At 37.2% G+C, this 25048-nt stretch overlaps 2 protein-coding genes and 1 long non-coding RNA gene across 3 annotated transcripts; 2 read left to right on the forward strand and 1 right to left on the reverse strand.

Annotated features, from left to right (window-relative positions):
• The first annotated feature begins 1197 nt into the window (after nucleotides 1–1197).
• On the forward strand, nucleotides 1198–4933 carry LOC106156483 (zinc finger C4H2 domain-containing protein). Its single transcript, XM_013531747.2, has 5 exons — nucleotides 1198–1361; nucleotides 2288–2459; nucleotides 2823–2986; nucleotides 3370–3574; nucleotides 3913–4933. The coding sequence occupies exons 1-5, from the start codon at nucleotides 1306–1308 to the stop codon at nucleotides 4024–4026; spliced, it is 711 nt and encodes a 236-aa protein (XP_013387201.1). The 5' UTR covers nucleotides 1198–1305; the 3' UTR covers nucleotides 4027–4933.
• An 811-nt stretch (nucleotides 4934–5744) lies between these two features.
• Nucleotides 5745–24800, forward strand: LOC106156484 (DNA mismatch repair protein Msh2). Its single transcript, XM_087002251.1, has 27 exons — nucleotides 5745–5957; nucleotides 6230–6279; nucleotides 9864–9899; nucleotides 10105–10192; nucleotides 10897–11042; nucleotides 14475–14585; nucleotides 14994–15080; nucleotides 15367–15490; nucleotides 16022–16108; nucleotides 16273–16331; nucleotides 16561–16681; nucleotides 16897–17010; nucleotides 17180–17316; nucleotides 17583–17699; nucleotides 17913–18027; nucleotides 18291–18346; nucleotides 18745–18834; nucleotides 19048–19219; nucleotides 19553–19678; nucleotides 19917–20012; nucleotides 20721–20785; nucleotides 20992–21159; nucleotides 21441–21532; nucleotides 21989–22143; nucleotides 22523–22590; nucleotides 23036–23149; nucleotides 23665–24800. The coding sequence occupies exons 1-27, from the start codon at nucleotides 5921–5923 to the stop codon at nucleotides 23824–23826; spliced, it is 2793 nt and encodes a 930-aa protein (XP_086858377.1). The 5' UTR covers nucleotides 5745–5920; the 3' UTR covers nucleotides 23827–24800.
• LOC147764910 (uncharacterized) lies at nucleotides 7145–9731 on the reverse strand. The gene is made up of 3 exons (XR_015332127.1): nucleotides 9363–9731; nucleotides 8560–8634; nucleotides 7145–7856 (listed from the first exon to the last, which is right to left on the reverse strand). It is a non-coding gene; the product is annotated as an uncharacterized LOC147764910 (long non-coding RNA).
• Nucleotides 24801–25048: the final 248 nt, after the last annotated feature.

Here is a 25048-nt window from a genome sequence, read left to right on the forward strand (position 1 = left end):
GTGTCAGTTAAGTTATTTTGAGTCACTTATGAAATTCTGTAATTATGAATAAATGTAAAATACAGCAAATATTCTTGTAACTTTTTACAGTTCTCACGCACAGGGTTTTGTAGGTACACACACTGGACAATAGAAGTGTCACCCCTACTGAACCAATACTTTGGGGGAGATAAATGACTGTGGAATGATATGCTCCTGGTATCATTTAATTAACAAATTTCACAAAAAGACCAACAATACAATTCCATGGTACAGCGGTTTTATACTCATTAGTCACATTATAAGTAGACCAGGCATTATAAAGTTTGATTACTCTAATTCAGGGGGTGACACTTCTATTGTCCAGTGTGTGTACATGTAGGGCTACGTGCCACTGATGCGGCCTTTGTAGTGCTACATGATGTTCAACAAGTTATAGGCCAAAAACATTGAAAATGATACTTACGAGAATAACAAATATTAATGGAAAAGGCTTGTTTTTTAATCAAAACTTCACATTTCAAAGCAAAGGCAATTTTCTAACTTTGTTTTGATTTCCTCAACAAGCAACTCCAAAAAAGAACCCTTTTATTCCGTTTAGCCAAAGTCTTGTGGTTGTGGATGCTTTTTTTAGAAGCATTTACCTTGAGCCTATAGGCCTACTGGCGATAGTAGTAGGATACCCGTGCAATGCAGAGTCAATAAACTTAAATTTTAAATTGTTTTCTGCTTTGCCTTCCATCCTGGCTCCATCTTTCGTATTCTGAGTCATTGGGTTTTAAGTCTCGCTGATAGAACAGCAACACCAGGAACGGCTTCTAATAGAAATTTAATGTATTGATAAAAAATGCCACTGAAATGCCACAGTGAGTAGGTCTATCCCCCTACCCCACTGTTATATTTCTCCTCTGTAAATTATTTTGAGCTCTTCGTTTTTAAATGAAAAGAGAAAAACACCATTCAAACAATTATGCATGCGATTTTCTGACTTGGACTAAAATGTTTGGAGAAAAGTGGCAAACATTTTTAGGAAGTGAAAGTCTGCCGAGTGGCCCACGGTGGAAAACACAATCATCACAATTAAGGCTGTGACTCTACAAAGCAAACGCAATCACAACTAACTTAATTTTCGATGATCAATAAGTTCAATAAATAGACATTATTCCGTTGAATAAGCAAAAATTCCACATATGCTCATCTACAGTTATCTCGTTTTTGAAAACTTTATCACGATTTTACACTTTCAAAGAAAGTACTGGTGTAAAGTTGAGCTTATCTTGTAAAGTGTCGCCTCTTTATGTCATCGCTGTTCAAAACGACTGCACGATGGAGGACAAAGAAGCCGCTATGATGAACAGGTTGGAGAGCATCAAAGATATAAGGTAGGAACGAGAGCACCATTTTCAGTGATCTTAAGAAAATCACGAAAGAATTGCATTTCACACAAAATACTGGTATACATTTGAGAGAGAGACTGGATTTGGGTCCGAGTCGTATCCGGCTCTATGTTCATGGGCCATCTCGCTGTTTAGAACCTGTATGAGGACTGGTAAGAACATGTACTGAGATAGTAAAGGCTATTGATATTCTGTTTCTGAATTCTGGCACGGCAGTTATGGCAGAAATGGGAAGGCAAGAATGGGAAGGCTAATTGAATATATGTGCTCCCTGTAGTGTGCAGGATATTCCCTACTCTACCTCCTTACTCTCACTTTCACATGTTGCACTGTGAAATAGCAGGGAATTATATCGGATATAATTCCCTGGAAATAGTAAGAACATGCATTTACAGCTTCCTTATAAGCAAGGGGATTTCAGTCTAAATATACATGGAATGTTGTTAAAGATTTAAGGTCTTGGACCCATCAAACACCTGTATTTGGATACTTGCCAGGAAACTGTGTTCAATGGTGTGAAGTTGTGAAAAAATTTTATTAGAAAATAACCTTAGTTTTACACTGCACATCATGACATGTTCCAACCAAGAAATTCCTTGATTTCTTATGAGGATACATAGACAGAATGCAACAATAATAATAAGTAAGGCTTTGAAAAGTCGCTTTGTCTGTAATATGTTAACAAAGTGATAGCTCTGTGATTAATAGGCAAAAAAGTACTTTGTTATCATATCTTTATAGAGATATTCATGAATACAAAACTAGCATTTTGTTGTGGTTAGGGATAATCTATTCTTCATAGTATCTCTTGCCTTAAGTCTTTGATATAATAACAGTGTGACCATCACTCTTATATTGTCCATTTGGTGTCTTTTTGTGGAGAAAATGTAACATTTTACCATCTCTTTCAGAGGAAAAACTTTGCAGTTAGAGAAGATAAGAAGTAAACTTCGCCAAGAAATTGAGACGACAGACAATGAAGAAAGATGTTTGGAAGAATACAAACAAGAGATGGAGTTGTTACTTCAGGAAAAGATGGCCCATGTGGAGGAACTGAGGCTGATCCATGCTGATATCAACACAGTGAGGAATTGGGGCATTCTCAGTACTTCTGAAAAATTTTGCTTTAATTCTTATTTATATTTTCATATACATTTGTAAATTAGGGACTAAAATTGACCCCCCTGCCTATCGAATAGCAATGGCAGGATAACTTAAAATGTGGTTAAAAAATGTTTGCCAAATATTATGAGATCTTCATTTATTTTCTAGGTTTAATTTGTAAAAATTGCAAAGAAAGAGGGTTATCATATGTAAACCTAGGCTAGCCTTTAGATGGTCATTTTACTAGTGGATGATAATAAGAAAAATGTAGTCCCTCTTTATTTAGTAATTAATCAGTTTTCTCATTGATTGCCTCTTTATTGGCTTATTATTACTCACCAGATGGAAACAACAATAAAACAGGCAGAAGAAGAGAGAAATAAGGCATTTGAAAATGCCAAGCACCTGTATGATGAGTACCTTCCACTTAAAGAGGAAGTAGATGCAATGAGGGCAGCTATTGGATTAGAGAAATTAGGAGACGATGGCGACAGACTCAGCCCAGAGTAAGTCATGAGTGCAATAAGATTTTAATTATTAACATCTCCCAGAGTGTATAACCATTAACGCATACTTAAACGCATACAATCTAGGAAGTAATCTACATGGGCCAGGTTATCTTGGACTCAGTGTAATGCTCATTGCCTTGGTGCATAAGTCATATTCTTGAAGGAAAATGAGTAGATAAGAATAGTTATTGCTTCACTAACACTAAGCTTAGTTGCAAACTTACTGAAATTTACAGAGCTCTTAAACTTTGATGATAGAGGGCTGTATTTGATTATAAACTTTATGATTAACAACTTTTAAAGGAAAAAAGTACATTTGTAATAGTTTCAGGTTCATCGCCAATTATTTTTTCAAACTAACCTTTTTGATATTTTAATAGATACTTTGAGAAACAGAAGACAGAGTGGCAGACTGAATCTCAGGAACAGACCCTACCAGAATCTCTAGCAGTGGCAGCGGCCCCCAATGTCCATGGTCAGCAGCTCCCAGTGGCCAGACCCTCTGCCACTGCCGCAGCAGCTGCCGCACCACCCAAACCAGCAGAGAGACAGTCCTTCCCTAGACAACAGCCACCCCCTATGAAGGTTGGTGGAATTACACTTTATAAACCAGTAGCAACAAGAATTCACAGAGGAGAATAATACAGTAGTTATCTCCTTTGTCAATTGTGTTTTTATTAGGAATTCTGTTCGACATTGTTGATATAATTGTAGTTTAAAGGGTTACATGGACATTATTTTGGAAAAATTGGACAGATATTTTTACTGACTTAAGGACTTTATATTGGGGTTGAGATGATAGTGGTACCATTTTGTTCATTAAAATTATATATATATATATATATCAATTTTGATGACACTTACTAGTTGACTTTCATTTGTTTACGTTAATTTTATTTTTTTGTTTTTTCTTTAAATTTCAGGCATGTCTTTCTTGCCATCAGCAGATCCATAGAAATGCCCCAATATGTCCGTTGTGTAAAGCAAAGAGCCGTTCTAGGAATCCCAAGAAACCAAAAAGGAAACTTGACGAGTGAAGTATGGGCAACTGCAACCAAACTCCATTTCATTATAAATATATCTGTAGCATAATGAATAAGAAGTCTTACTTAGATGTGTTGACATGAAGTCCCACTTAAAAATTGGTTTTTGGCCTTAGCAGCTTAGGCTGCCATCTTGCCCACAACATTAGTGCCACTTGTAACCCACTAAGTCCAAATTCTACGGACAGTATTGTAATTGCATATTTTGTAAACATTTAAATTCAGTTGAAAGTTACAAAGTGAAAGCAATTGTAAACACAAATATCTAATATTGAAGTGCTATGTTTAAATCCAGTGTAGGATAGTGATATAGGAACAAAGAAGTGGTTTGGAAAGTTTTCACAGGTGCAAAGCATCGATGGGTTTAGAATTGTTAGAGACTGCAATACAAGATACACTTCTTTAATGACGTGTGAGAGATCTCAGCATTCCATTTTATGTAATATTTACATATTTGTTTACCAAAGATTACTTTTACCTAGTATATCATTTTATAATTTTGTTATAGTATTTAGACAAGTTTTATAACCTTAGATGTGCAATGCTTTGAGCATGACATGACAAAGTCAGGTAGATTATTAATGTCAAAGCTAGTTATAATATTATAACAAACTCTAGTTTACTTTTTACTACATTTTGTGGCTTAAAATATAGCAGTGGGACTGTGCTTGAAAGACATGAACATAAGCATATGTGACATTTTATGATGATGTTCAGCATAAGGAAAGTGCTGCCAATAAGATCTTGAAAGTGTCAATAGAAAGAGCATATTAGTAGTAAATTTAATTGACAGCTAACATTACACATTGATTAAATTTCTGTAATTTTCTGCCAAGTCATAAAAGCTTGAAAGTTATCTCTGTTCAAGTTCAGTAATAAATTACCATAATTTTTCTAACAATCCTTCTAGTCTCCTGAATATATTGATGTATATGTAAACAATTACTCTTTCATTTGTCTTCTTTATTTTTGTAAAAGATTCACGATCCAACTTCTTTCTTTCTTTGCTGAAACATTGCTCAATACTCAAGGCTTACTTTTGTAAACCAAACTGTTGGAAAGTCTGAAATCTTGTAAAAACCAACATGCGGGGTGGGGTTGGGGGAGCATTAGAAATGCAGCTCCGTCTATGAAAATGTTCACTGCCCTGCATTATGGGAGACGTGGCAATAACAAATGATGATGGTACACTTGAGCCAAACCATGAAAACTACTTGACCTTTATCATAATCTGACTGTTCACAGACATCAATTCTCACTCCTCAACCAGACCTAATTTTAACTACATTTTGACGGGTAGCGGTGTCACTGTCAGTTCCCCTCACTTTATTGTTGAATCCAAGCCTGGCCACGCCGGAACACAAGAGAGACGATAATTTCATATGAAAACGCCCCGTAAAGTGTTCCGCCGTGGCCATCAGGGCTATACCCCCGCCACTAAGCAAACGACTAAGGTTTGATAGCGCGGCCGCTGTGGGGGTGGTCGCCCTTCAAGCCTGGCGGAGTTTAAAGATCCATTTGAAGCCGCTGGAAAGCGACCTCAAGACGAAGTAAGCGTTATTTTTTTCTTATCGGCACGTTGAAGGTTGATGTCGAAGTATGCGAGATGAGTACTGCCCTCCAGCCCGCCATACCGAAGGTTTGGTGTACAGAACTGATCTCTACAGGAAATGTTGGCTATATTTATATGGCATAGACTGCTGACTGTCAGCATTTCTCCTATTGGTCAACCTACAATGAAGCCAGACGTCACTGATATATCGATCACGAGCAAATATGCTGCCTCAGCGCATAGTTATCAGCTGTGTGGCGTGTTGTGGTTACCTGTGTCATTGTAAATAGGTCAAGGTTGTGACATCCTTTCCCGCGAAATATTAAAAGACCCAACATGGCGACGGTGCAATCAAAACACGAGTTACAATTAGGTATGTGAAATATGAATTTTACCCATTTTGGCACGTGCACTGGCATCATAAAACATAGGTCATAACTTTGAGCTATACTAAGACTGAAACGTCCCCAAAATTGTCGACAATCAAACCTTTTATTTTGCAAAAACTTAACTTAACCGGGAGCGTCTTTTGAGCACTTTCATTCGATCGTTTGCACTTAATCTCTGGGTCAGTGTTACTGTTAGCGTGACTAAATATTATTGTTTTCTTTTATGCAGAAATGATTTTTGCCCTTTAATTTTCAGACGGAATACAGGAACATGGGTTTCTCTCATACTTGCGTTCTTTACCAGAGGTAAAACTTCTACAATAAATAAATAAATAGATAAATAGACAAATGATTTTAAATAAAAATAATAAATAAAATTAAATAATAAAAAATAATTATAAGAAATAAATTAAATAATAATAGAATAAAAGACATACTTGATATAAAAAAAATTAAGATCCAAAGCTATTGATTAGATTTTTCAAGGTGGCCCAGATAGCAAAGAGTGGTCGCGCCAACGTCGGCCTGACGACTTTGCCTCCGTCGGGCCAACGTTGGCAGACGACGTCGGTTCGAAGTCGGCGTGTCCGGCGGCCCGCCGTCGGCCCACCGGTGATCTGCCACCTTTTTGCCAACGTCGCACCGACGCTGGGCCGACGTCATTATGGATAAACGGCGGTCAGCCGCTGTCATGCCGACAATTTGCCAACTTCGCGCCAACGTCGGGCCAACGTCGTTATGAGCTATTACTATCGGCGGTTAGCCGCTGTTATGCTGACCTTTTGCCGACGTCGCGCCAACGTCGGGCCAACGTTATTATCGATAACCGGCGGTCAGCCACTATAATGCCGACCTTTTGCCGACGTCGCGCCAACGTTGGGCCAATGTCGTTATGAGCTATTACTATCGGCGGTTAGCCGCTGTTATACCAACGGTGCCACCTTCTTGCCAACTTCGCGCCAACGTCGTTAACCATCGTTTTACCACCGTTATGCAAATAATGCCGTTCTTTAATTAGCCAATGTTATTATGGGCTCTCCATGGTCAGCCAGCTATGACTCAATTGGCGAACGTTGGCAATAGGGTAGCAGCGGCGTTTCTTCGTAATAACCCTCTCACTGAAGTGAAAAAGTCCCGTTGGCCTAAAAGATAATAATAATAACAACGTGAATCATGTTTTGTGAAGAAACATCTTTATAAATCTGAGTGAGTTAATAACGATAATTCAATTAGTTATTGAAAATAAATATTATTACTGATGCATCTCTAAAGATCTACTTTACAGATGTCATATATAATCCAAGCTTTCGGTCCCTAGGCCTTCTTCAGAGACATTAAAAAAATGGTGAAGAAAAACTCCTGGGGTATGTGGCGTCGATGATGTATTAAAGGCACGCGATGCTGCAAAAGCGTCCTAAACGCTAAACGTAACATATAAAAAATCAATATTCATTTAAGAAACTATTGTCCCTACTGAGTCCATTATTCAAGGTGTCTAGTGTTCTAATACATTTCTGTACGACGATCCGTCTTTGCCTAGTGTCGTTTCCTTTTAAGACGGTGACGGTGATGCCTTTAGCTGAGTGTTGTGTTGTCCCACAGGCACGAAGAGGTTTTTGTTGTTTATAGGGCAGCGGTGGTGTCTAATTCTGTCTTTTAATTTCTGCCTCGTTTCCCCGACGTACATTTGATGGCACTGTTAACATCATATCAAATAGATGACGCTCTGTGAGTCGCAAGATTTGCAGCATATCTTTGACTACGACACTACGCTGGAAAGAAGTGACTGTGGCCTTAATTCCCACACGGGACGAAGAGGAATGATGATGATGACTAAGATTCATCTGAGGAACTCTGCTGCGGCGCCTGGGCTGCTTCTCTCTCTGTGAAGAGAATAGAAAAAATATAAAAACTCACACTTAATCTAATAAAACATACAAAATTCACCGTTAATATCATATGTTATTTCACTGATATGCAAAATAAAAAACGGCTAAGAAGACAACTGAAACCAAGCTTAAGGAATCTAGCATGATACTGATCCACGTTTCTCTAACTATTATTTTTTCTATTTGCGATGTGAAATGTTCTAAACTTTATGAGGTCAGGGACAGACAGGTTAGTTTTGTACGCTCGATTTTGGCCGCAACGAATCAACAATCCATGTTTCTCTATCGTATTACTGAACCGTTGGTTTCAGTTGTCTTCTAATGACTTATTTCCTAGTTCGCATCCAATCCACCCGCGCTTATTCGTAATGTTGCATATTGAAATGAAGTTGTTAATGTATACTTTGAAATGTAGACGAAATAATGTAATTATTTTCCAGGGAAGTGGTTACTCTGCTTAATATATTACCCTTCTTCTTCTCCAGCCTCCTCCTCCTACCCCCATCCCTGTCACTTACATATATTTTAAGAAGAATAATGTACTAAATTCCAGAAGAGAGTCACAGGCAAGAAGTAGGCTAAATTAATTTCTTAGTTGTTTACTACTTAATCCATTGATAGGGATGATATAAGTTAAACTACTGCATCTTACCATGGCAATGACACACTGAAGCACTTTAACTATATACACACATACCTTTCAAGTGTATTTTCTTGTGAGGATTGACTGCTCAACACAGGCGACAAATAGGTAGTAATGCATGATGGAAGACTATAAGAGAAATATGAGATACATATTAAGTGTGGCTTTGTAATGTGCACAAAATGCCTTGTCTAATTATGAGCCTAAACCAAAAAAAGAAACATTATTATATCATACCCTGTGGGTATTTGACCAAACATCTAGAAAAAAATTCAACTTAAACTTGCCCCCCCCCCCTCCCTAAAAGAACCACCTCTGGATATTTTAGGTTAGCCTACTGAGGTCCATTTTTGAACAGAAAACCTGTAAAAATCTGAGTGGACATTATACCCCTTAATGCTAAACTCAGTTTGGAATGTATGCCATAAGGTTTATCCAGTGTTAAACCCATGCTGACATTATAAGTTTACATGTTAGTATCATGCAGCCTTGCTATATACCCCTATTATATAAGCATTTCAAATTCAACTAGAGAAAATATAAACAATATATACTCCTAAGTACAAAAAAAGTACTAGAACGTTGCTCATTCACATTTATAAATTGTCTATACATGAAATGTGGTAACTGAAATGTCTTTCAAAGCATAAAAGAATTTGAGCGGGAAAATCTTTTTGGCCGCCGGAAACCCAACGTCGCCCCGACGTTGGTTCAAAGGTGGCATGCAGCGCGCCAACTGCCTGCAGCTACGACTAACAAATTATTGACAGATTTGCTTGTTTTCGTTAATTCATCTACAACAAATTAACCTCCACCTATAGTACGAAAAACATAAACACTTTAAAGTAAATACTTACCTAACAATTTGGTGCAAAATACGGAAAATATGAAATAACCGTCAAGTGCACTTGCAACGATCTATGGCCGCTTAGTGTGGTTGACCTCGATTTGAAATTGGCCGCTTAGTGCAAATCAAGCACAGCTGGTGAGCCACCGTTATACCGACGTCGGGCCGACGGCGTGAAGCAGTCGTCGGCCCGACGTCGGGTCACCAGTAGTGGCCCGACGCACAGCTGATGAGCCACCGTTATACCGACGTCGGGCCGACGGCGTGAAGCAGTCGTCGGCCCGACGTCGGGTCACTAGTAGTGGCCCGACGTCGGCCCGACAACGACTGCCGACCGCGACCGTGCCGACCAATGCCGACGTCGGCCCGACCGCTCATTGCTATCTGGGGGAAGAAATGGAATGTAGATGTTATTTCATGACATGTTATTTAACTGATTTTTTTTTATTAATATTTAATTTCATGTCTTTATTAAGGCACAATCTTATGTAAACCCTCAATTTCCTTTTAGAAACCGAATACAACAATACGTTTTTTCGACAGAAATGTAAGTTCTTATTTTTTTGTTATTGTGGTTTTAAAAACAGTATCCTTGGGGGTCTTTAAAAAATTTATTTATTATTTTTTTGGGGTGGGGGGTGGAGTTATAATATCATTGTTAATATCATCTGTAAGACTTTTTCAAACAAACTTTATATAATGGCCTGCCTACATTATATAAAATTAGTTATGGTTTATAAATTTATTTCCAGGATTACTATACTGTTCATGGCCCAGATGCAGTTTTTGCTGCCAAAGAAGTTTTTAAAACAACTGGAGTCATTAAACATTTAGGATCAGGTACACTTCTAATCATTTTCATATCCCCCCCTCCCCCCAATCAGAAAAGATGATCCGAATACTACTAACTGATGCGCTGACTAAATATAGCTGACCTCACTTCAAAAGAGATTCTGCTAATTCACAATGGTCTCCCACCTTCACACGCACCATCAAATGGATTAATGGATCTTATCTCTGTGTTTTAATTGCTAGGCCCCTGGAGTTGGGGAGATCATCATGGAATTATCCGCATCGCTTTTGAAGTGGGGTCAGCCATATTTAGTCAGCAGATCAGTTAGTACCCGAATCACCTATTCTGAAAGGCCCCTTACTGGTAGATACACCTGTAACCTAAACTATGTTTGAACTTGCCAAAAACAAGTGTGTACATGTAGCATACTAAAGGTGGTACCGGTATTGTGTCTGTATCTCTAGGGGCCTCCATATGTTGACATGACTCTCAGGGGCCTATTACTACAATCCTGCTTAATTTTCCATTAAAAATTGTGTGTTTGACTTCTAAGTAGCATTTATTGCTCCCTAGCATTTATTGCTCCCACTTAGTCTAACCTTATCTATGATGAAATACCAAACATTAATTTAACACTGTGTTTATTTTTTCATTTCTAAATTGATTAACTCAAGTAAATGGTTAACACTCATTTTTAATATTTTAATATTTTTAATATTTTAATATTTTAATATTTTTTTAAACTTATCAGGTGCTAACAAGGTGGAGTCAGTGGTGCTGAGTAAGCTGAACTTTGAGTCCACAGTACGAGACCTGCTGCTGGTGAGACAGTACAGGGTAGAGGTTTACAGGAACAGAGCAGCTGGCAAGAATAATGACTGGAGTTTAGCCTATAAGGTGGACATATCTCCTTTGTTTTGGGCTAAATAAGTTAATGTAAAGAGAATAAAACCACGGAGAAATACTTGAATTATCGCATTATATACTGTATGAGTACTATCCTAAGAGAAAAATGCATGTAATTGTACCACCAGCGTTAGCGCTGGCGGTACACATGGTTTCGGTCTCGTCCGGATCGTTCCGCCGGCTCCGCCGGCTCCGCCGGCTCCGCCGGACGGCTACCGTTACCGCTTCTCCTCCTAGACGGTAAGGCCCCCCATACCCATCTCATGGATTTAGGTCACCTATAATCTCAACTCGTTCCACGTAAAATTTGGGCTTTGTCGGTATTGGGGTCTGGGTGTGGCACTCATTGCAATGCACCCTTGTCCAAAAATGGCAAAATTAAATGCTAATTATCTACCCTACGGAAGGAGTTACGGGAAAAATTTCTACAGACGGCTTTCCAAAAGTCATATGTGTAGATTTCAAATATACCCTCGGATTTGACCTTTGACCTTTACTTCAAGGTCAAATGGGCCAAAATTTTCAAAAAAATGAAATTTTTTACGAAAAAAAAATTTTTTGCCCTGTTATTCAGACACCACACAGACTTAACCAATAATATTATTGGAAAGTGTTACCCTTCAGGTCATCTTTCATCTCCGTGAATTTGGGGTCAATCGGTGCATTTTCACAGGAGTAGCGGCCATAAGATACCGAAACTGAAAACTGTCTCTAATTCGGGAACCGTTAATGCTAGAGACCCATTCTTTTTTGCATTTTGTAGAGCATGTAAAGCCCAACACTGGAAGTGGTCTCGGTTTTTTTGTATTCCATACGGTTTTCGAGTTACGCTGTATCAAAAAGTACATATTGGTGGTGAAAGGAAAATGTACGGAAGCCCACTGGTGCCATATGTAGAAAAAAAAATTATCTCGAAATTTCGAGATACTATTTTGAAATTTGTACAAAAAAATTTACCACCAGCGTTAGCGCTGGCGGTACACATGGTTTCGGTCCCTTCCGGTCCGTTCCGCCGGCTCCGCCGCCATGTTACCGTTACCGCTTCTCCTCCTAGACGGTAAGGGCCCCCGTACCCATCTCATGGATTTAGGTCACCTATAATCTCAACTCATTCCACGTACAATTTGGGCTTTGTCGGTATTGGGGTCTGGGTGTGGCACTCATTGCAATGCACCCTTGTCTAAAAATGGCAAAATTAAATGCTAATTATCTACCCTACAGAAGGAGTTACGGGAAAAATTTCTATAGACGGCTTTCCAAAAGTCATATGTGTAGATTTCAAATATACCCTCGGATTTGACCTTTGACCTTTACTTCAAGGTCAAATGGGTCAAAATTTTCAAAAAAATGAAATTTTTTATGAAAAAAAAATTTTTTGCCCTGTTATTCAGACGCCACACAGACTTAACCAATAATATTATTGGAAAGTGTTACCCTTCAGGTCATCTTTCATCTCCGTGAATTTGGGGTCAATCGGTGCATTTTCACAGGAGTAGCGGCCATAAGATACCGAAACTGAAAACTGTCTCTAATTCGGGAACCGTTAATGCTAGAGACCCATTCTTTTTCATTCATTTTGTAGAGCATGTAAAGCCCAACACTGGAGGTGGTCTCGGTTTTTTTGTATTCCATACGGTTTTCGAGTTACGCTGTATCAGAAAGTACATATTGGTGGTGAAAGGAAAATGTACGGAAGCCGACTGGTGCCATATGTAGAAAAAAAAATTATCTCGAAATTTCGAGATACTATTTTGAAATTTGAACAAAAAAAATTTTTATCTCGAAATTTCGAGATAGCATTTTGAAATTTGAACAAAAAAAAAATTATCTCGAAATTTCGAGATAGCATTTTGATATTTGAGCAAAAAAATTTATCTCGAAATTTCGAGATAGTATTTTGAAATTTGAACAAAAAAAATGCTATCTCGAAATTTCGAGATAATTTTTTTTTTCAACATATGGCACCAGTCGGCTTCCGTAAAAATGTGCAGTACGGTAATGGATAATAAATTTTGAACTCCGGAAAAATAAAACATAATGCTTGGCAAAGCAGACAACTTGTGGTCAAAAATGACATTATTTTATCAAATTTAAACTTCTGCAACTTCAGAGAACCTCCCATTTCAAGAACTTTGACCAAAATGACCTTTTCTTTATTTTAATTAATTTTTTCTGTAGGAAATTTATGGCACATTATGGTAACTCCAAAATTATAACATTTAGTCCCTTATATCTCCAAAACTGGCAGAGATAGGTCCATAGTTACTATTGAAGTTGAATAGGAAGTCATATACTGGCAATCTTACTGTGACCTTGACATTGACCTTTGACCTACTTTTCACCATGAACTGAACTTTGCAAATTTTGCTTCCCTTTTATCTCCAAAACTGGCAGAGATAGGTCCATAGTTACTATTGAAGTTGAATAGGAAGTCATATACTGGCAATCTTACTGTGACCTTGAAATTGACCTTTGACCTACTTTTCACCTTGAACTGAACTTTGCAAAATTTGCTTCCCTTTTATCTCCAAAACTGGCAGAGATAGGTCCATAGTTACTATTGAACTTGCATAGGAAGTCATATACTGGCAATTTTACTGTGACCTTGAAATTGACCTTTGACCTTCTTTTCACCATGAACTGAACTTTGCAAATTTTGCTTCCCTTTTATCTCCAAAACTGGCAGAGATAGGTCCATAGTTACTATTGAAGTTGAATAGGAAGTCATATACTGGCAATCTAAATGTGACCTTGAAATTGACCTTTGACCTACTTTTCACCATGAACTGAACTTTGCAAATTTTGCTTCCCTTTTATCTCCAAAACTGGCAGAGATAGGTCCATAGTTACTATTGAAGTTGAATAGGAAGTCATATACTGGCAATCTTACTGTGACCTTGAAATTGACCTTTGACCTACTTTTCACCATGAACTGAACTTTGCAAATTTTGCTTCCCTTTTATCTCCAAAACTGGCAGAGATAGGTCCATAGTTACTATTGAAGTTGGATAGGAAGTCATATACTGGCAATTTACTGTGACCTTGAAATTGACCTTTGACCTACCTTACAATGAACTTAACTTTGATTGCACCATTTTTAGTTATATATATTTTTTGCATATTTTGAAAATTCTTGTTGATTGCATTTTTACAGCTTGTCAAGCACAAGACTGGTGGCTGCACCCCTTATTTTGTGTATGTGGGGGTCTATACGAATGCGCTTGCTCCAGCTGGTGGTACAATATTCGGAGGCGGTATCGCCTCTCTGATCCTCTAGTTACATTTGCTTTTGGTTCAAATACATGTCCTGCAAGTAAATTAAAAGGTTGGTTATCTGTAATAATACATTTTTGAAGGTAATATTTTGCCAAAACTTGGGTCACAGTTATGAAAGAACTTTTATTGTGTGCGTGTATTTTATAGGCCTCCCCAGGAAATTTGACCCAATTTGAAGATGTGTTGTTTGGCAGCAATGACATGTCTGTATCAGTTGGGGTTATTGCAGTGAAATTAGGGACAGAGAATGGACAGAGGGTAAGCAGTGGCTATAGGATTCAGTGTTTAGCATATCCACAACAGGCCTTTAAACAACCAAATTGCATTTTGTTAGTCTTAAATGTGTTCTCAGCCATTATTGATACAGTACAATCAGAATATTAAATGGTTGTACCAAGTCATCAATTCAAAGATCAAAGTCAATAATTCAGTTCTCCAAGTCACAAATGGAAATAATCAAAGTTAAGGGTTATACAGCTCACAACATATGCATGTACCTATCCTTGTGCAACATCATTGATCTTCATTTCCATTTTTGAGTGATTGTTTGAATTCTGAATGTAATTAATACCCTGAATTTCAATATGTGAGATATTCTTAAGGTACAGTACTATACATGTAGGACATTAAGTGAACTAAACATAATGTACCTTATATTACAAACAGGTTGTTGGTGTTGGCTATGGAGATGCTACGCTCAGAAAGTTTGGTGTCTGTCAGTTCCCAGAGAATGACCAGTTTTCAAATTTAGAGGTACTGGGGGTGTTTCAAATTCAGAGGCAGAATGTAGAATAAGGATTTGTTGATAAGATATTATTATTTGTAACCTTTGTTAGACTAATTTTTTTCAAACTAGCTGTAAATATTGGCCTGCATACATTTAGTGGCAGATAATGCAGCTTTATCTTAATTAATACAACCTAAATTTGTTATTGAAAATTCTTTTACCATCAGTTTAACAAATTCCATTGAGGGGTTAAATAATCTAATAGAATGAAAATTGTAGCAACAAAATTGGTAACCCCCTTCCTTTTGACAGGCATTGATAGTCCAGTTGGGACCCAAGGAATGTGTCCTGGCCAGTGGTGAAGGTTCCCCTGAGGTCTCCAGATTAAAACAAGTAATTGAGAGGAGTGGGGTGCTAATCACTGAGAGAAAGAAAGGTAGGGGGCAGCACTGAAATAGAAGTTTAGATTGTGTGTGCTGTGAGTATGATATATTGACTGTGATGTTGTGTGATTGTAGCTATTTGAATTTAAAATGCATTTGCTGTTCTGTTATGCTGTATAAATTATTAAAATGTATAAAAAAATGTCATTGCACAATTTTGCACAACAAGATTAAACTCTTGGTACATGAGTTCATATACGTGTATGTATATTCTAGCAGTTCCTGTGACATGGTTCTTTTTACTATCTTTTATTTCTCACATTTGAAAAGCTTGAATTAATGTATTAAAAAACTCTAAATCTCTTGCTTTACAGGAAAAAGGTTCAGCTGTCTGTAAATTTTCATTCTTCCTTCAAAAATTTCAAGGTTGATTGAAGGTTGAAAAATGATCACTTATGACTTTTATCAGATTATTGTTAGTTAAAAGCTGGGAATATACATGTACTCCCCAGAATCTGAGCAACATCTTTTGCAACCCGCTTTCAATTCAAATTGATTTATGGTTTTGGTTTTCATGTTTGTAGCTGATTTCTCTACTAAAGATAATGTGCAAGATCTCAACCGTCTACTTAAGTTTAAGAAAGGAGAACAAGCTAACAGTGCAGCACTTGGTGAGTATACTGACTTATTTGCTGTATGCATTGAAGAATTTTACTCTGAATAATAAGTCTTTTTATTTAAACTTAAAATGCTTTAGATAGGTTAAACAGTACGTAAATGTTAAATTGTTGTTCAGGTAAATGTAACAGTGAATTTGAATTTTTTATACTTTCAGCTGAGATGGACAAAACACATGCTATGGCTGCCGTATCTGCACTAATCAAATACTTGGAGGTGAGGTATATTTTATGCTGTCACATTCTCTTTTTTTCTTAATTTAATGATGACACTTAGTTGTGCCAAATTTCTATTTTGACAATGAATTTAACTTAAGTTTAATTGCTTGTGTATAAGGAATTGAATGTTTGTCTTTAACATTTTGCTGTTGATTTACCGCTGTAGCACATTAGATAGCCCAATAAAAGATGTATTTTTTATCCTGCCATTATTTTTATTCTACTAGCTCCTGGGTGATGAGACCAACTTTCATCAGTTTTCCCTGCAAAGTTTTGACTTGAGCCAGTACATGAAGCTGGATGCTGCAGCTGTGAATGCACTCAATCTGATGCCTAGCCCAAATGAAGGTAGGGAGAAGTGGCATTTAGATTACAGTAAAGAATCTCTCTTAAACACCCAATATATCTGAACCTATCCAAAATTAGAATCTACAAACCACTTGTTCGAACATAAAACCGTGACTGGGACGTTAAATATCTGTTACATGTCTGCTATTGAACTAAAATCGATAGACTAATTTTCAGCATATGAATATAGGCTAAATTTCAACATTTATTTCCAGGCAGCAACAAAAACCAGAGTGTGTTGGGACTGTTGAACAGGTGTCGCACTCCACAGGGACAGAGACTGCTGGCTCAGTGGGTCAAACAACCTCTTATTGATAAAAACAGGATAGGTATGCATGGTTCATTACCCCCCCCCCCCTCACCCCTGCCCCTGGTTGTATTCATGTAAGTTAGCCATTAATATTTCATTAAAAAACTTCAGGCAGCTGTGTTATTAAGTGTTTTTTCTTTCTGCATCTATGATTTTGATTTGAGTTTTTTTCATATTTTTTACTTCAGAGGAGAGACTGAATGTTGTTGAGTCTTTTGTGGAGGACACAGAGCTGAGGCAGACGTTGCAGGAGGATCAACTGAGGAAGGTTCCAGACTTTCAGAGATTGGCCAAGAAATTTCAGAAGAAGAGAGCTAACTTACAGGTGAGTGCACTGTAACACAAAGTATTATATTATTGAACTTAACTCCTGTGAGCAGCACAGGTATTGTTTAAATTGTATCAATTTTATCTGGTTCGTAAATGGATAACATCAATATTTATACAAGTAACGTCCATACAAAAACAAGAGAAAAAACATTCAATTAGCTGTGTGTGGTAGTTTATTTTAAGATATGTTTTAGGACAATAGACATAAAGTGTTCAAGTAGGAAATTTTTAAAATGTATCACCGTTTATTGTATTGCTCAGGATTGCTACAGAGTATACCAGGCCTTGGAGAAGATGCCTTACTTACTGGAGGCCCTGGAAAAACACCAAGGCAAGCATACACCACTGCTCATGGAGCTGTTTACAAACCCTATGAAGGTATATATTTACCATTCAAAAATATCTAATTGATAGAGCAAATGTAGCATTCTTTCAAATAGAGCATTTTGTTGTGTAACATAACGTGCATACTTGTGATGTATTTTTCTATTTGATACTTTTCATTACGGCTGATATCAAACTGGTAATGCAATTTGATGATTGCAACCACAAGATGTCTTTTCTCAAATTATTCTTTTATCTGCACTCCAGGAATTGCTGATGGATTTTTCCAAATTCCAAGAAATGGTGGAGACTACAATTGATTTAGACCAGGTAGAGAACCACGAGTTCCTCATCAAACCTGACTTTGATGAAGGCCTAGCAGGTACATTGTACACCAGTCATTTTACTGATCTACATTCCTAAATGATCCTTTTGATTTTAACACTTAGCAGCTTTTTAAATTTCAGTGGGCTGTGCAGCAATGTGCTTATAATGTTTAGATACATGTAAGTTTTTGAAAATCAAAGCAATGGAATACTATTATTAGGCTTGCATCATTTGCTTCTTCTGTACTGGCACCATTATGGTGTGTTATTGCAGTTGGCAGTTTAAAGAAAAACTCATATAATTCCTATTACTTTTTAGAGCTGCGCGAAAAACTAGATAATGTAGAAAAACAAATCAAGGCACAACTGAACAAGGTGTGTGAGGTTCAAGAACTTAGAGAGCTCAAGAACTTGATGAACTTGGATAAGTTAAAGTATCCTCATTATGAAATAATTAAAACATAATACTGCTTTGAACAAATGTCTTACTTTCATTCTGTTCTTTGGTGTCCCATTTTGTTATAAAGTGCTTTGAATATTAAATTCATTGTATATTAAAGGAAGTTTCTCTAACCCTAAATATAGAGCAGAGGAGTTCACCATGCTCTTAAAAACACTCATATCTCGCCAAGAAGATCTTTACCTTGTTTAGAAGAGATATCAGATGATTTTGGATGATTTGAATTTATTATGCCAAATATATGGTTATGTTAAGTCGGACATTGATCTGTCAGCACTTTTAAAGTTTTTATTTTGCTTTTAAATTATTCAAGGCTGCCAAGGATCTGAATCTGGAGCCCAACAAGGTTCTGAAGCTGGAGTCTAATTCACAGCTTGGCTATTTCTTCAGATTGACTAGGAAGGTGGGTAAGATAGAACCAGTTAAGTGGTGAGGTGTGATGTTAAATACATGTAGCCTTATCTGTTTACATTGTACAATTAAAATGCTTTCTTATATTAAATCTTTTCTTATATTAAAAAGCCTTTGTGTTTCTACAAAAATGTCTTCGTTTCTGTCATCTTCTGCCGCGTGCACCATTATGGTGATGGAGTACGTATCTCATAACATGTTTTAGGAGGAAAAGGTGTTGAGGAACAACAAGAATTACAGAACAATTGATACAAACAAAAATGGTGTCCGCTTTCACAACACCCCCCTACGTCAGCTGAATGAGGAATTCATCTCTCTGAAAGATGATTACAACGAGCAGCAGAAGTCTGTGGTAGCAGAGGTGATTGCTATTGCAGGTAAACAACAGAATAGTCTTATCTGGTACATATGATATATCATGAAAATTAGTCCAAATGCTAAATTATAGAAAATACATCACATTTCATGCTTCACAGAAGAAAAAAAAAATCTTTGAAAAAAAATTTTTTTTTTTGCCTTGTAGATGTTCTATAGTGAAAGAAAATTGATTTTTTTTCAATTTTCAGAAGGAAACATATGTTACTTTCAAGTTTTTGAACAGGTGATTCAATTCAAAATGACATATTTTCACAATATCATTTTCCAAAATGTACTTGTGCTTTTATCGCATAAGCATCAAAGTTGACCTATGCCCATTTTCATTTTTCCAGCTGGTTACGTGGAACCTATGATCCTGCTTAATGACGTTATAGCCCACTTGGATGCTCTGGTCAGTTTTGCCCATGTGTCTGCCAATGCTCCTATTCCCTACATCAGGCCTCGCCTTCTGGATAAAGGTATGCTATACAGTATGAATACTACATGGATATTTGTATCATGAAATTCTGATTTTTTGACATTTTAACAGTATTGTAGACAAGAAAAGGTGCATGCTTGCAGGCTATTTTTTTAAACATTAAATAGCTTCCCACCTAGAAAAAACTTGCCTTTAAAAGAAGTGCATTTACAGAATGAGGTCTGATTATTTCACCCACCATGTTAACTACCATTAATAGCATGTTTATAACCCTACAGGTGCTGGCATATTGCGTCTTACAGAGGCCAGACATCCTTGCTTGGAAATGCAGGACGATGTGGCTTTCATTCCTAATGATGCCATTTTTGAGAAAGGTAAAGATCTGATGCATTTAGATTATATATTGTAATAATAATGGGAATGTTATTGGTAAAAATTAGTTAATTCTGATTCGTGTTGAAGTAAACTGTTTTTCCAAATATGTACATCCACAAATAAGGGTCACCAAGTGTGCTCAGTAATGACTGCACAGTTATATATTTTAGTTATTCATTTCCTCTTATATCAAAACAGGCATTTTCACATTTGGTAACTCATTTATGTCTCCTCCATCCCGGTGCACCACAAACTTGCTTAGTCCCATTCATAACAAAAGAGAAGGCACTGGAGATTGTTGTCGCCATAAAATCTCGTTTGACTACACCAAACTTTTCTTTAATTCAAGTTTATCTATTTAAAAGAAATCTTTCATGTCATATTAAAATGTCATTCCTAGTATTCTGCAGAATGATTTCTAATAGTATTAGGTCCCATTCCCATAGACACAATTGGTCTTTGTGGTTCCACCCAACTCTTGCTGACTGCAATTAGCTTAACTGAATGACACGCCCCCTTCTGGTGTCTAGTAGAATACAGAAAGGCTGGTGATTATAAGAATACTTTGACTAGGAGGCTTGTCATTTAGTTTAGCTGATTGCGCTTAACGAGAGTCCCCACAAAGTTGGGTCGATCCACATAGACCAGTGGGATCCACATAGACCGATGGGGTCTAGTATATATTTTTGATGTAATATTGATTCCAGATAAAAAGATGTTCCATATTATCACGGGACCCAACATGGGTGGCAAGTCCACTTACATTAGATCGGTAAGAGGTGTTACGTGTGCACTTAAAATATCCCTGTATCTTGAAAGAAAACTGTAAACCTAAGACTCAGGAGATTCAATGAAAAGAAAAGATGCCTTAATTAAAATGTCTTGAAAGGAGAACTTGCAATGTTGCAATTTTATAACATTCAATTAAAATTACAGTTTGCTTCACGAAAATGGTAGTCCTCCATTATTCTACTTCAGGTTGGTGTTATAGTCCTGATGGCACAGATAGGTTGCTTTGTGCCCTGCACGGAAGCGGAGATCTCCCTGATGGACTGTATACTGGCCAGGGTAGGGGCAGGGGACAGCCAGCTCAAAGGAGTGTCCACTTTCATGGCTGAGATGTTGGAGACTGCTTCCATTTTAAGGGTAAACATTGTGTGCTGATTGTGGAATTGGACTGATGCCATGTTTAAGGTTGTACTTTATTGAAGTAAAGTTTTGAAGCAGCACCACTATAAACAGTTTACAATATGCACATGGACAACATATTTGTACTTAACTGACATATTTGTGTCTGGACACTGTGATGTAGTATTGTGCACTTTACTTTAATGCAGTGCACACATTTTGTTTGGGTAAACTCATTTGAGACCATTCTCATCCTTTTTGGTCAGCACATATAAACAGGTAATGCTGTATCTTTACAGACAGCCACAGACACCTCCTTGGTGATAATTGATGAGCTAGGCAGAGGAACCTCAACCTATGATGGGTTTGGACTGGCTTGGGCAATATCAGAGTAAGTACTGACTGGTTTGGCCAATATCAGAGTGAGTACTGACTGGTGTGGGCAATATCAGAGTGAGCACTGACTGGTGTGGGCAATATCAGAGTGAGTACTGACTGGTGTGGGCAATATCAGAGTGAGTACTGACTGGTGTGGGCAATATCAGAGTGAGTACTGACTGGTGTGGGCAATATCAGAGTGAGTACTGACTGGCGTGGGCAATATCAGAGTGAGTACTGACTGGTGTGGGCAATATCAGAGTGAGTACTGACTGGTGTGCCCAATATCAGAGTAAGTACTGACTGGTGTGGGCAATATCAGAGTGAGTACTGGTGAACACAGTGCTGCACCACAGGTTGCATACGTAGAAATTAATTATCAAATAACAATAAAATAGAAAACATTCTTGTCACTCATGTTGAAAAAAGTACTATTTAAAGAAAGCATAACCAACTACTATTTTGTCAGGTACATAGCCACCAAGATAGGAGCCTATTGTCTGTTTGCCACCCACTTCCACGAGTTGACGGCGCTGTCAGATGTTGTACCCACAGTGAACAATCTCCATGTTACAGCTCTCACTACCAATGATACGCTAACACTGCTGTACAGGGTGAAACCAGGTGTGTAATGACAGCATCAGGTCGCTATTGTGGACCAAATCTTCCCATCGAGTTATACTGAGGTTATGATTTCGTTTGACCACCTTAGAGAATAATTTAAGAACAGTACAAATTTACTGTTTCCAGTTAAAGTTCAAAAGTATGTGTAATTCCTGCAATTGCAACAGCAACATTTATTATTTGTATGGAATATAAGCATCATGTTTAGATGAACATTTTATTCTGGTTCAGAGTAGTGATGTTAATCAATGTGTGAAGTTCAGATTGTGTGTATCTCCTACTACCATTTACATGTTGGATATGTAATTCACTAAATTACAAAATGTGTGTTCACATAAAAATGATAGTGTAAACAGTTTTTATCTTTTTTTTATTTTAGGTGTATGTGACCAGAGTTTTGGGATCCATGTTGCAGAGTTGGCACATTTTCCAAAACATGTCCTTGAGGTTAATATATATATTACATTCTACAATCTTGTTTTTCTAAATTTGTCAGAATAATCCAATGCAAAAATAACCTCATCAATTTTAAATGTTCATGGCAACAGATGTCAACATTGGCAGCTGGATGAAATATAAGAAGGTTTAATTAATGCGGGCGTCCTGTACAGTAAATTTTGGGCAACTACGACTTACAATAGAGCGTGTCAACAGTGAAGCTCATTTGAGTTCTCTCTTCCTTATAGCTTACAATAGATTACAATAGATGAAATATAAGAAGGTTTAATTTTATTTGCCTGTATTTAAAGCTATTGGTTAAAAGGAAAATGTTCAGTAAACTACATGTATTTGCATATGTGCACCAGAGGTAACATATACAAAACTTTTTTTTATTTAACAAATATTTAGACTAAATCTGGAACTAACATGATTTGTCACATTCCATGCGCAGTTTGCCAGGCAGAAGGCTCAGGAACTTGAAGACTACCAGAGCATTGATTTAAAAGGAACAGACCTGGAAGGGGAAGGTGAACCAGCTGTAAAGAAGAGAAAAATAGCTAAGCAGGTCAGGTTTATTAATGGCCTCTTAAAGAGCAAGATTTGATACAATCTGCACTTTTTCAGAAGTATATATCTGTAATAAATGTACTTTCTTTCGGCAGAGAAAATTGTGTACTTAAATAGATGTTATATGGTAATTATTGGCATAAAATGTTTCATTTTCACAGGTTTTACTTTTGCTTTCCATGCTTTCCATTCAATGCATTTGCCCAATGTCAACTTCCCCTTTTACTTTCATTATAAAATAATGTTTACAAAGTGATGTTTTGTCTGGTCACAATTTCATATTTCATGTGATTCGAATTAAATTCACTGCCATCTCACCTTGTTGGCCTCCGTAATTCCAAAAATGCTTTTCCTTTCTTTATGTTTTTTCAACTTATGCAGTAAGGGGTTACAAATTTGGAGTATTCAAGTAGTATTAGGATAATCTGTCACAAAACTGTTTACTTCCCATTCCCACCTTTTAAGTGTTGAACATTTTGTCATGATATCCATGCATGATTTTTCCCGTTGTAGGAAGGAGAAGAACTGATAAAAGAATTCCTCACCAAAGTGAAAGCATTACCGGTGGCAGACTTGACCCAGGAACAAATCAGTTGCGAACTTAACAAGTTGAAAGCTGAATTAGCAGCTAAAGGCAATCCCTACATACAGGACCTTCTGGCACGGAGTGTGTGAATTCCTGCCTTAGGTGGTAGCTAGTCTAAGAGCGCATTCTCAACGAATTAAGCCAGGCTTTACAAACCCAGTGACCTAAAAATTGCGGACGTACATGAAAGAAAAACCGCCTAATCTTTTAATAGTCTCTCCGCCTCTCACACGCCTCCCCACACGTCGTCCCTGCGGGGTACAGTAATTAAATCTCGGCTCCGAACATTAATATTTCTGTGAATATCTCTGGTGATATTATCTCCGTAGATAGTCGATTCATTGCTGCTCTACGGGCCAAATTATTCCTTTTTCGTCTCTGTTTTCAAAGATAATAGAACAGAAGAGCTTTTTTCCTTCGATCGCCTTCAGCCGCCATGCTTTCTTCCCCACGAGGTTAACTGATGAGCATGCGCACTTAATATTTCTCAGGTAGCTTCCGCATGGCGAATGGAGACGCGATTTAATTACTGTACCCCGCAGGGAGGTGGAGGGACTATTAAAAGATTAGGCGTTTTTTCTTTCATGTACGTCCGCCATTTTTAGGTCACCGGCTTTGTAAAGCCTGGCTTAATTCGTTGAGAATGCGCTCTAAAACAATGTTTGACTGCCTTAATATGTTGAGCAAAAGTCTTAATTGTACTTACAGTGTTAAGACAGATGCTCGGATTTGCCATGCACTAGTACTTGCCTGTTATTCTACACAAGTAAAAGTGTTGCATGAAGAAGGCTTTCTTGTACATTGCAGTTTGAAAAGACATTTAAAGATAATAGATTCAAACTTATTTTGGAAACTTAATTGCTTTAGAAACTCACATATTTTTGACACTAAGGCTTAAGTGAGAAACTTGTTATGCATATCAATGTTTGTACTACACATAAATGTACATACCTGTAGATAATTAGTATACATTGCTAATGCAGATATTATGACATTCACTTTAATGTTGAAATTAAGGATTCAAATGTTTATTTGTTGAGCATTAAATTGGCATGTTATTTGATCTAGTTGTCTCCATGGCATATTGCTCAAATCTGGACATAATGCCTGCATCCTCGATTTTTTTTTATCAATCTCCTTATTGTTTCTGTCTTCATATATACTGTAAATGCCATTCAATGTAATGACTTGAATTTTTCATGTAACTTCCTTACTGCCCATTATGTAGTTCTCATACTGCACTTCATGTCAATCACTTGCCCTATTTAACTTATTGCACAATACAATATGATACAAAATTATGGCCTTATT

The sequence above is a fragment of the Lingula anatina genome, chromosome 1 (assembly GCF_051362555.1).
Source record: "Lingula anatina isolate TDL-2025a chromosome 1, LinAna3.0, whole genome shotgun sequence".
NCBI classification, from domain to species: Eukaryota; Metazoa; Brachiopoda; class Lingulata; order Lingulida; family Lingulidae; genus Lingula; species Lingula anatina.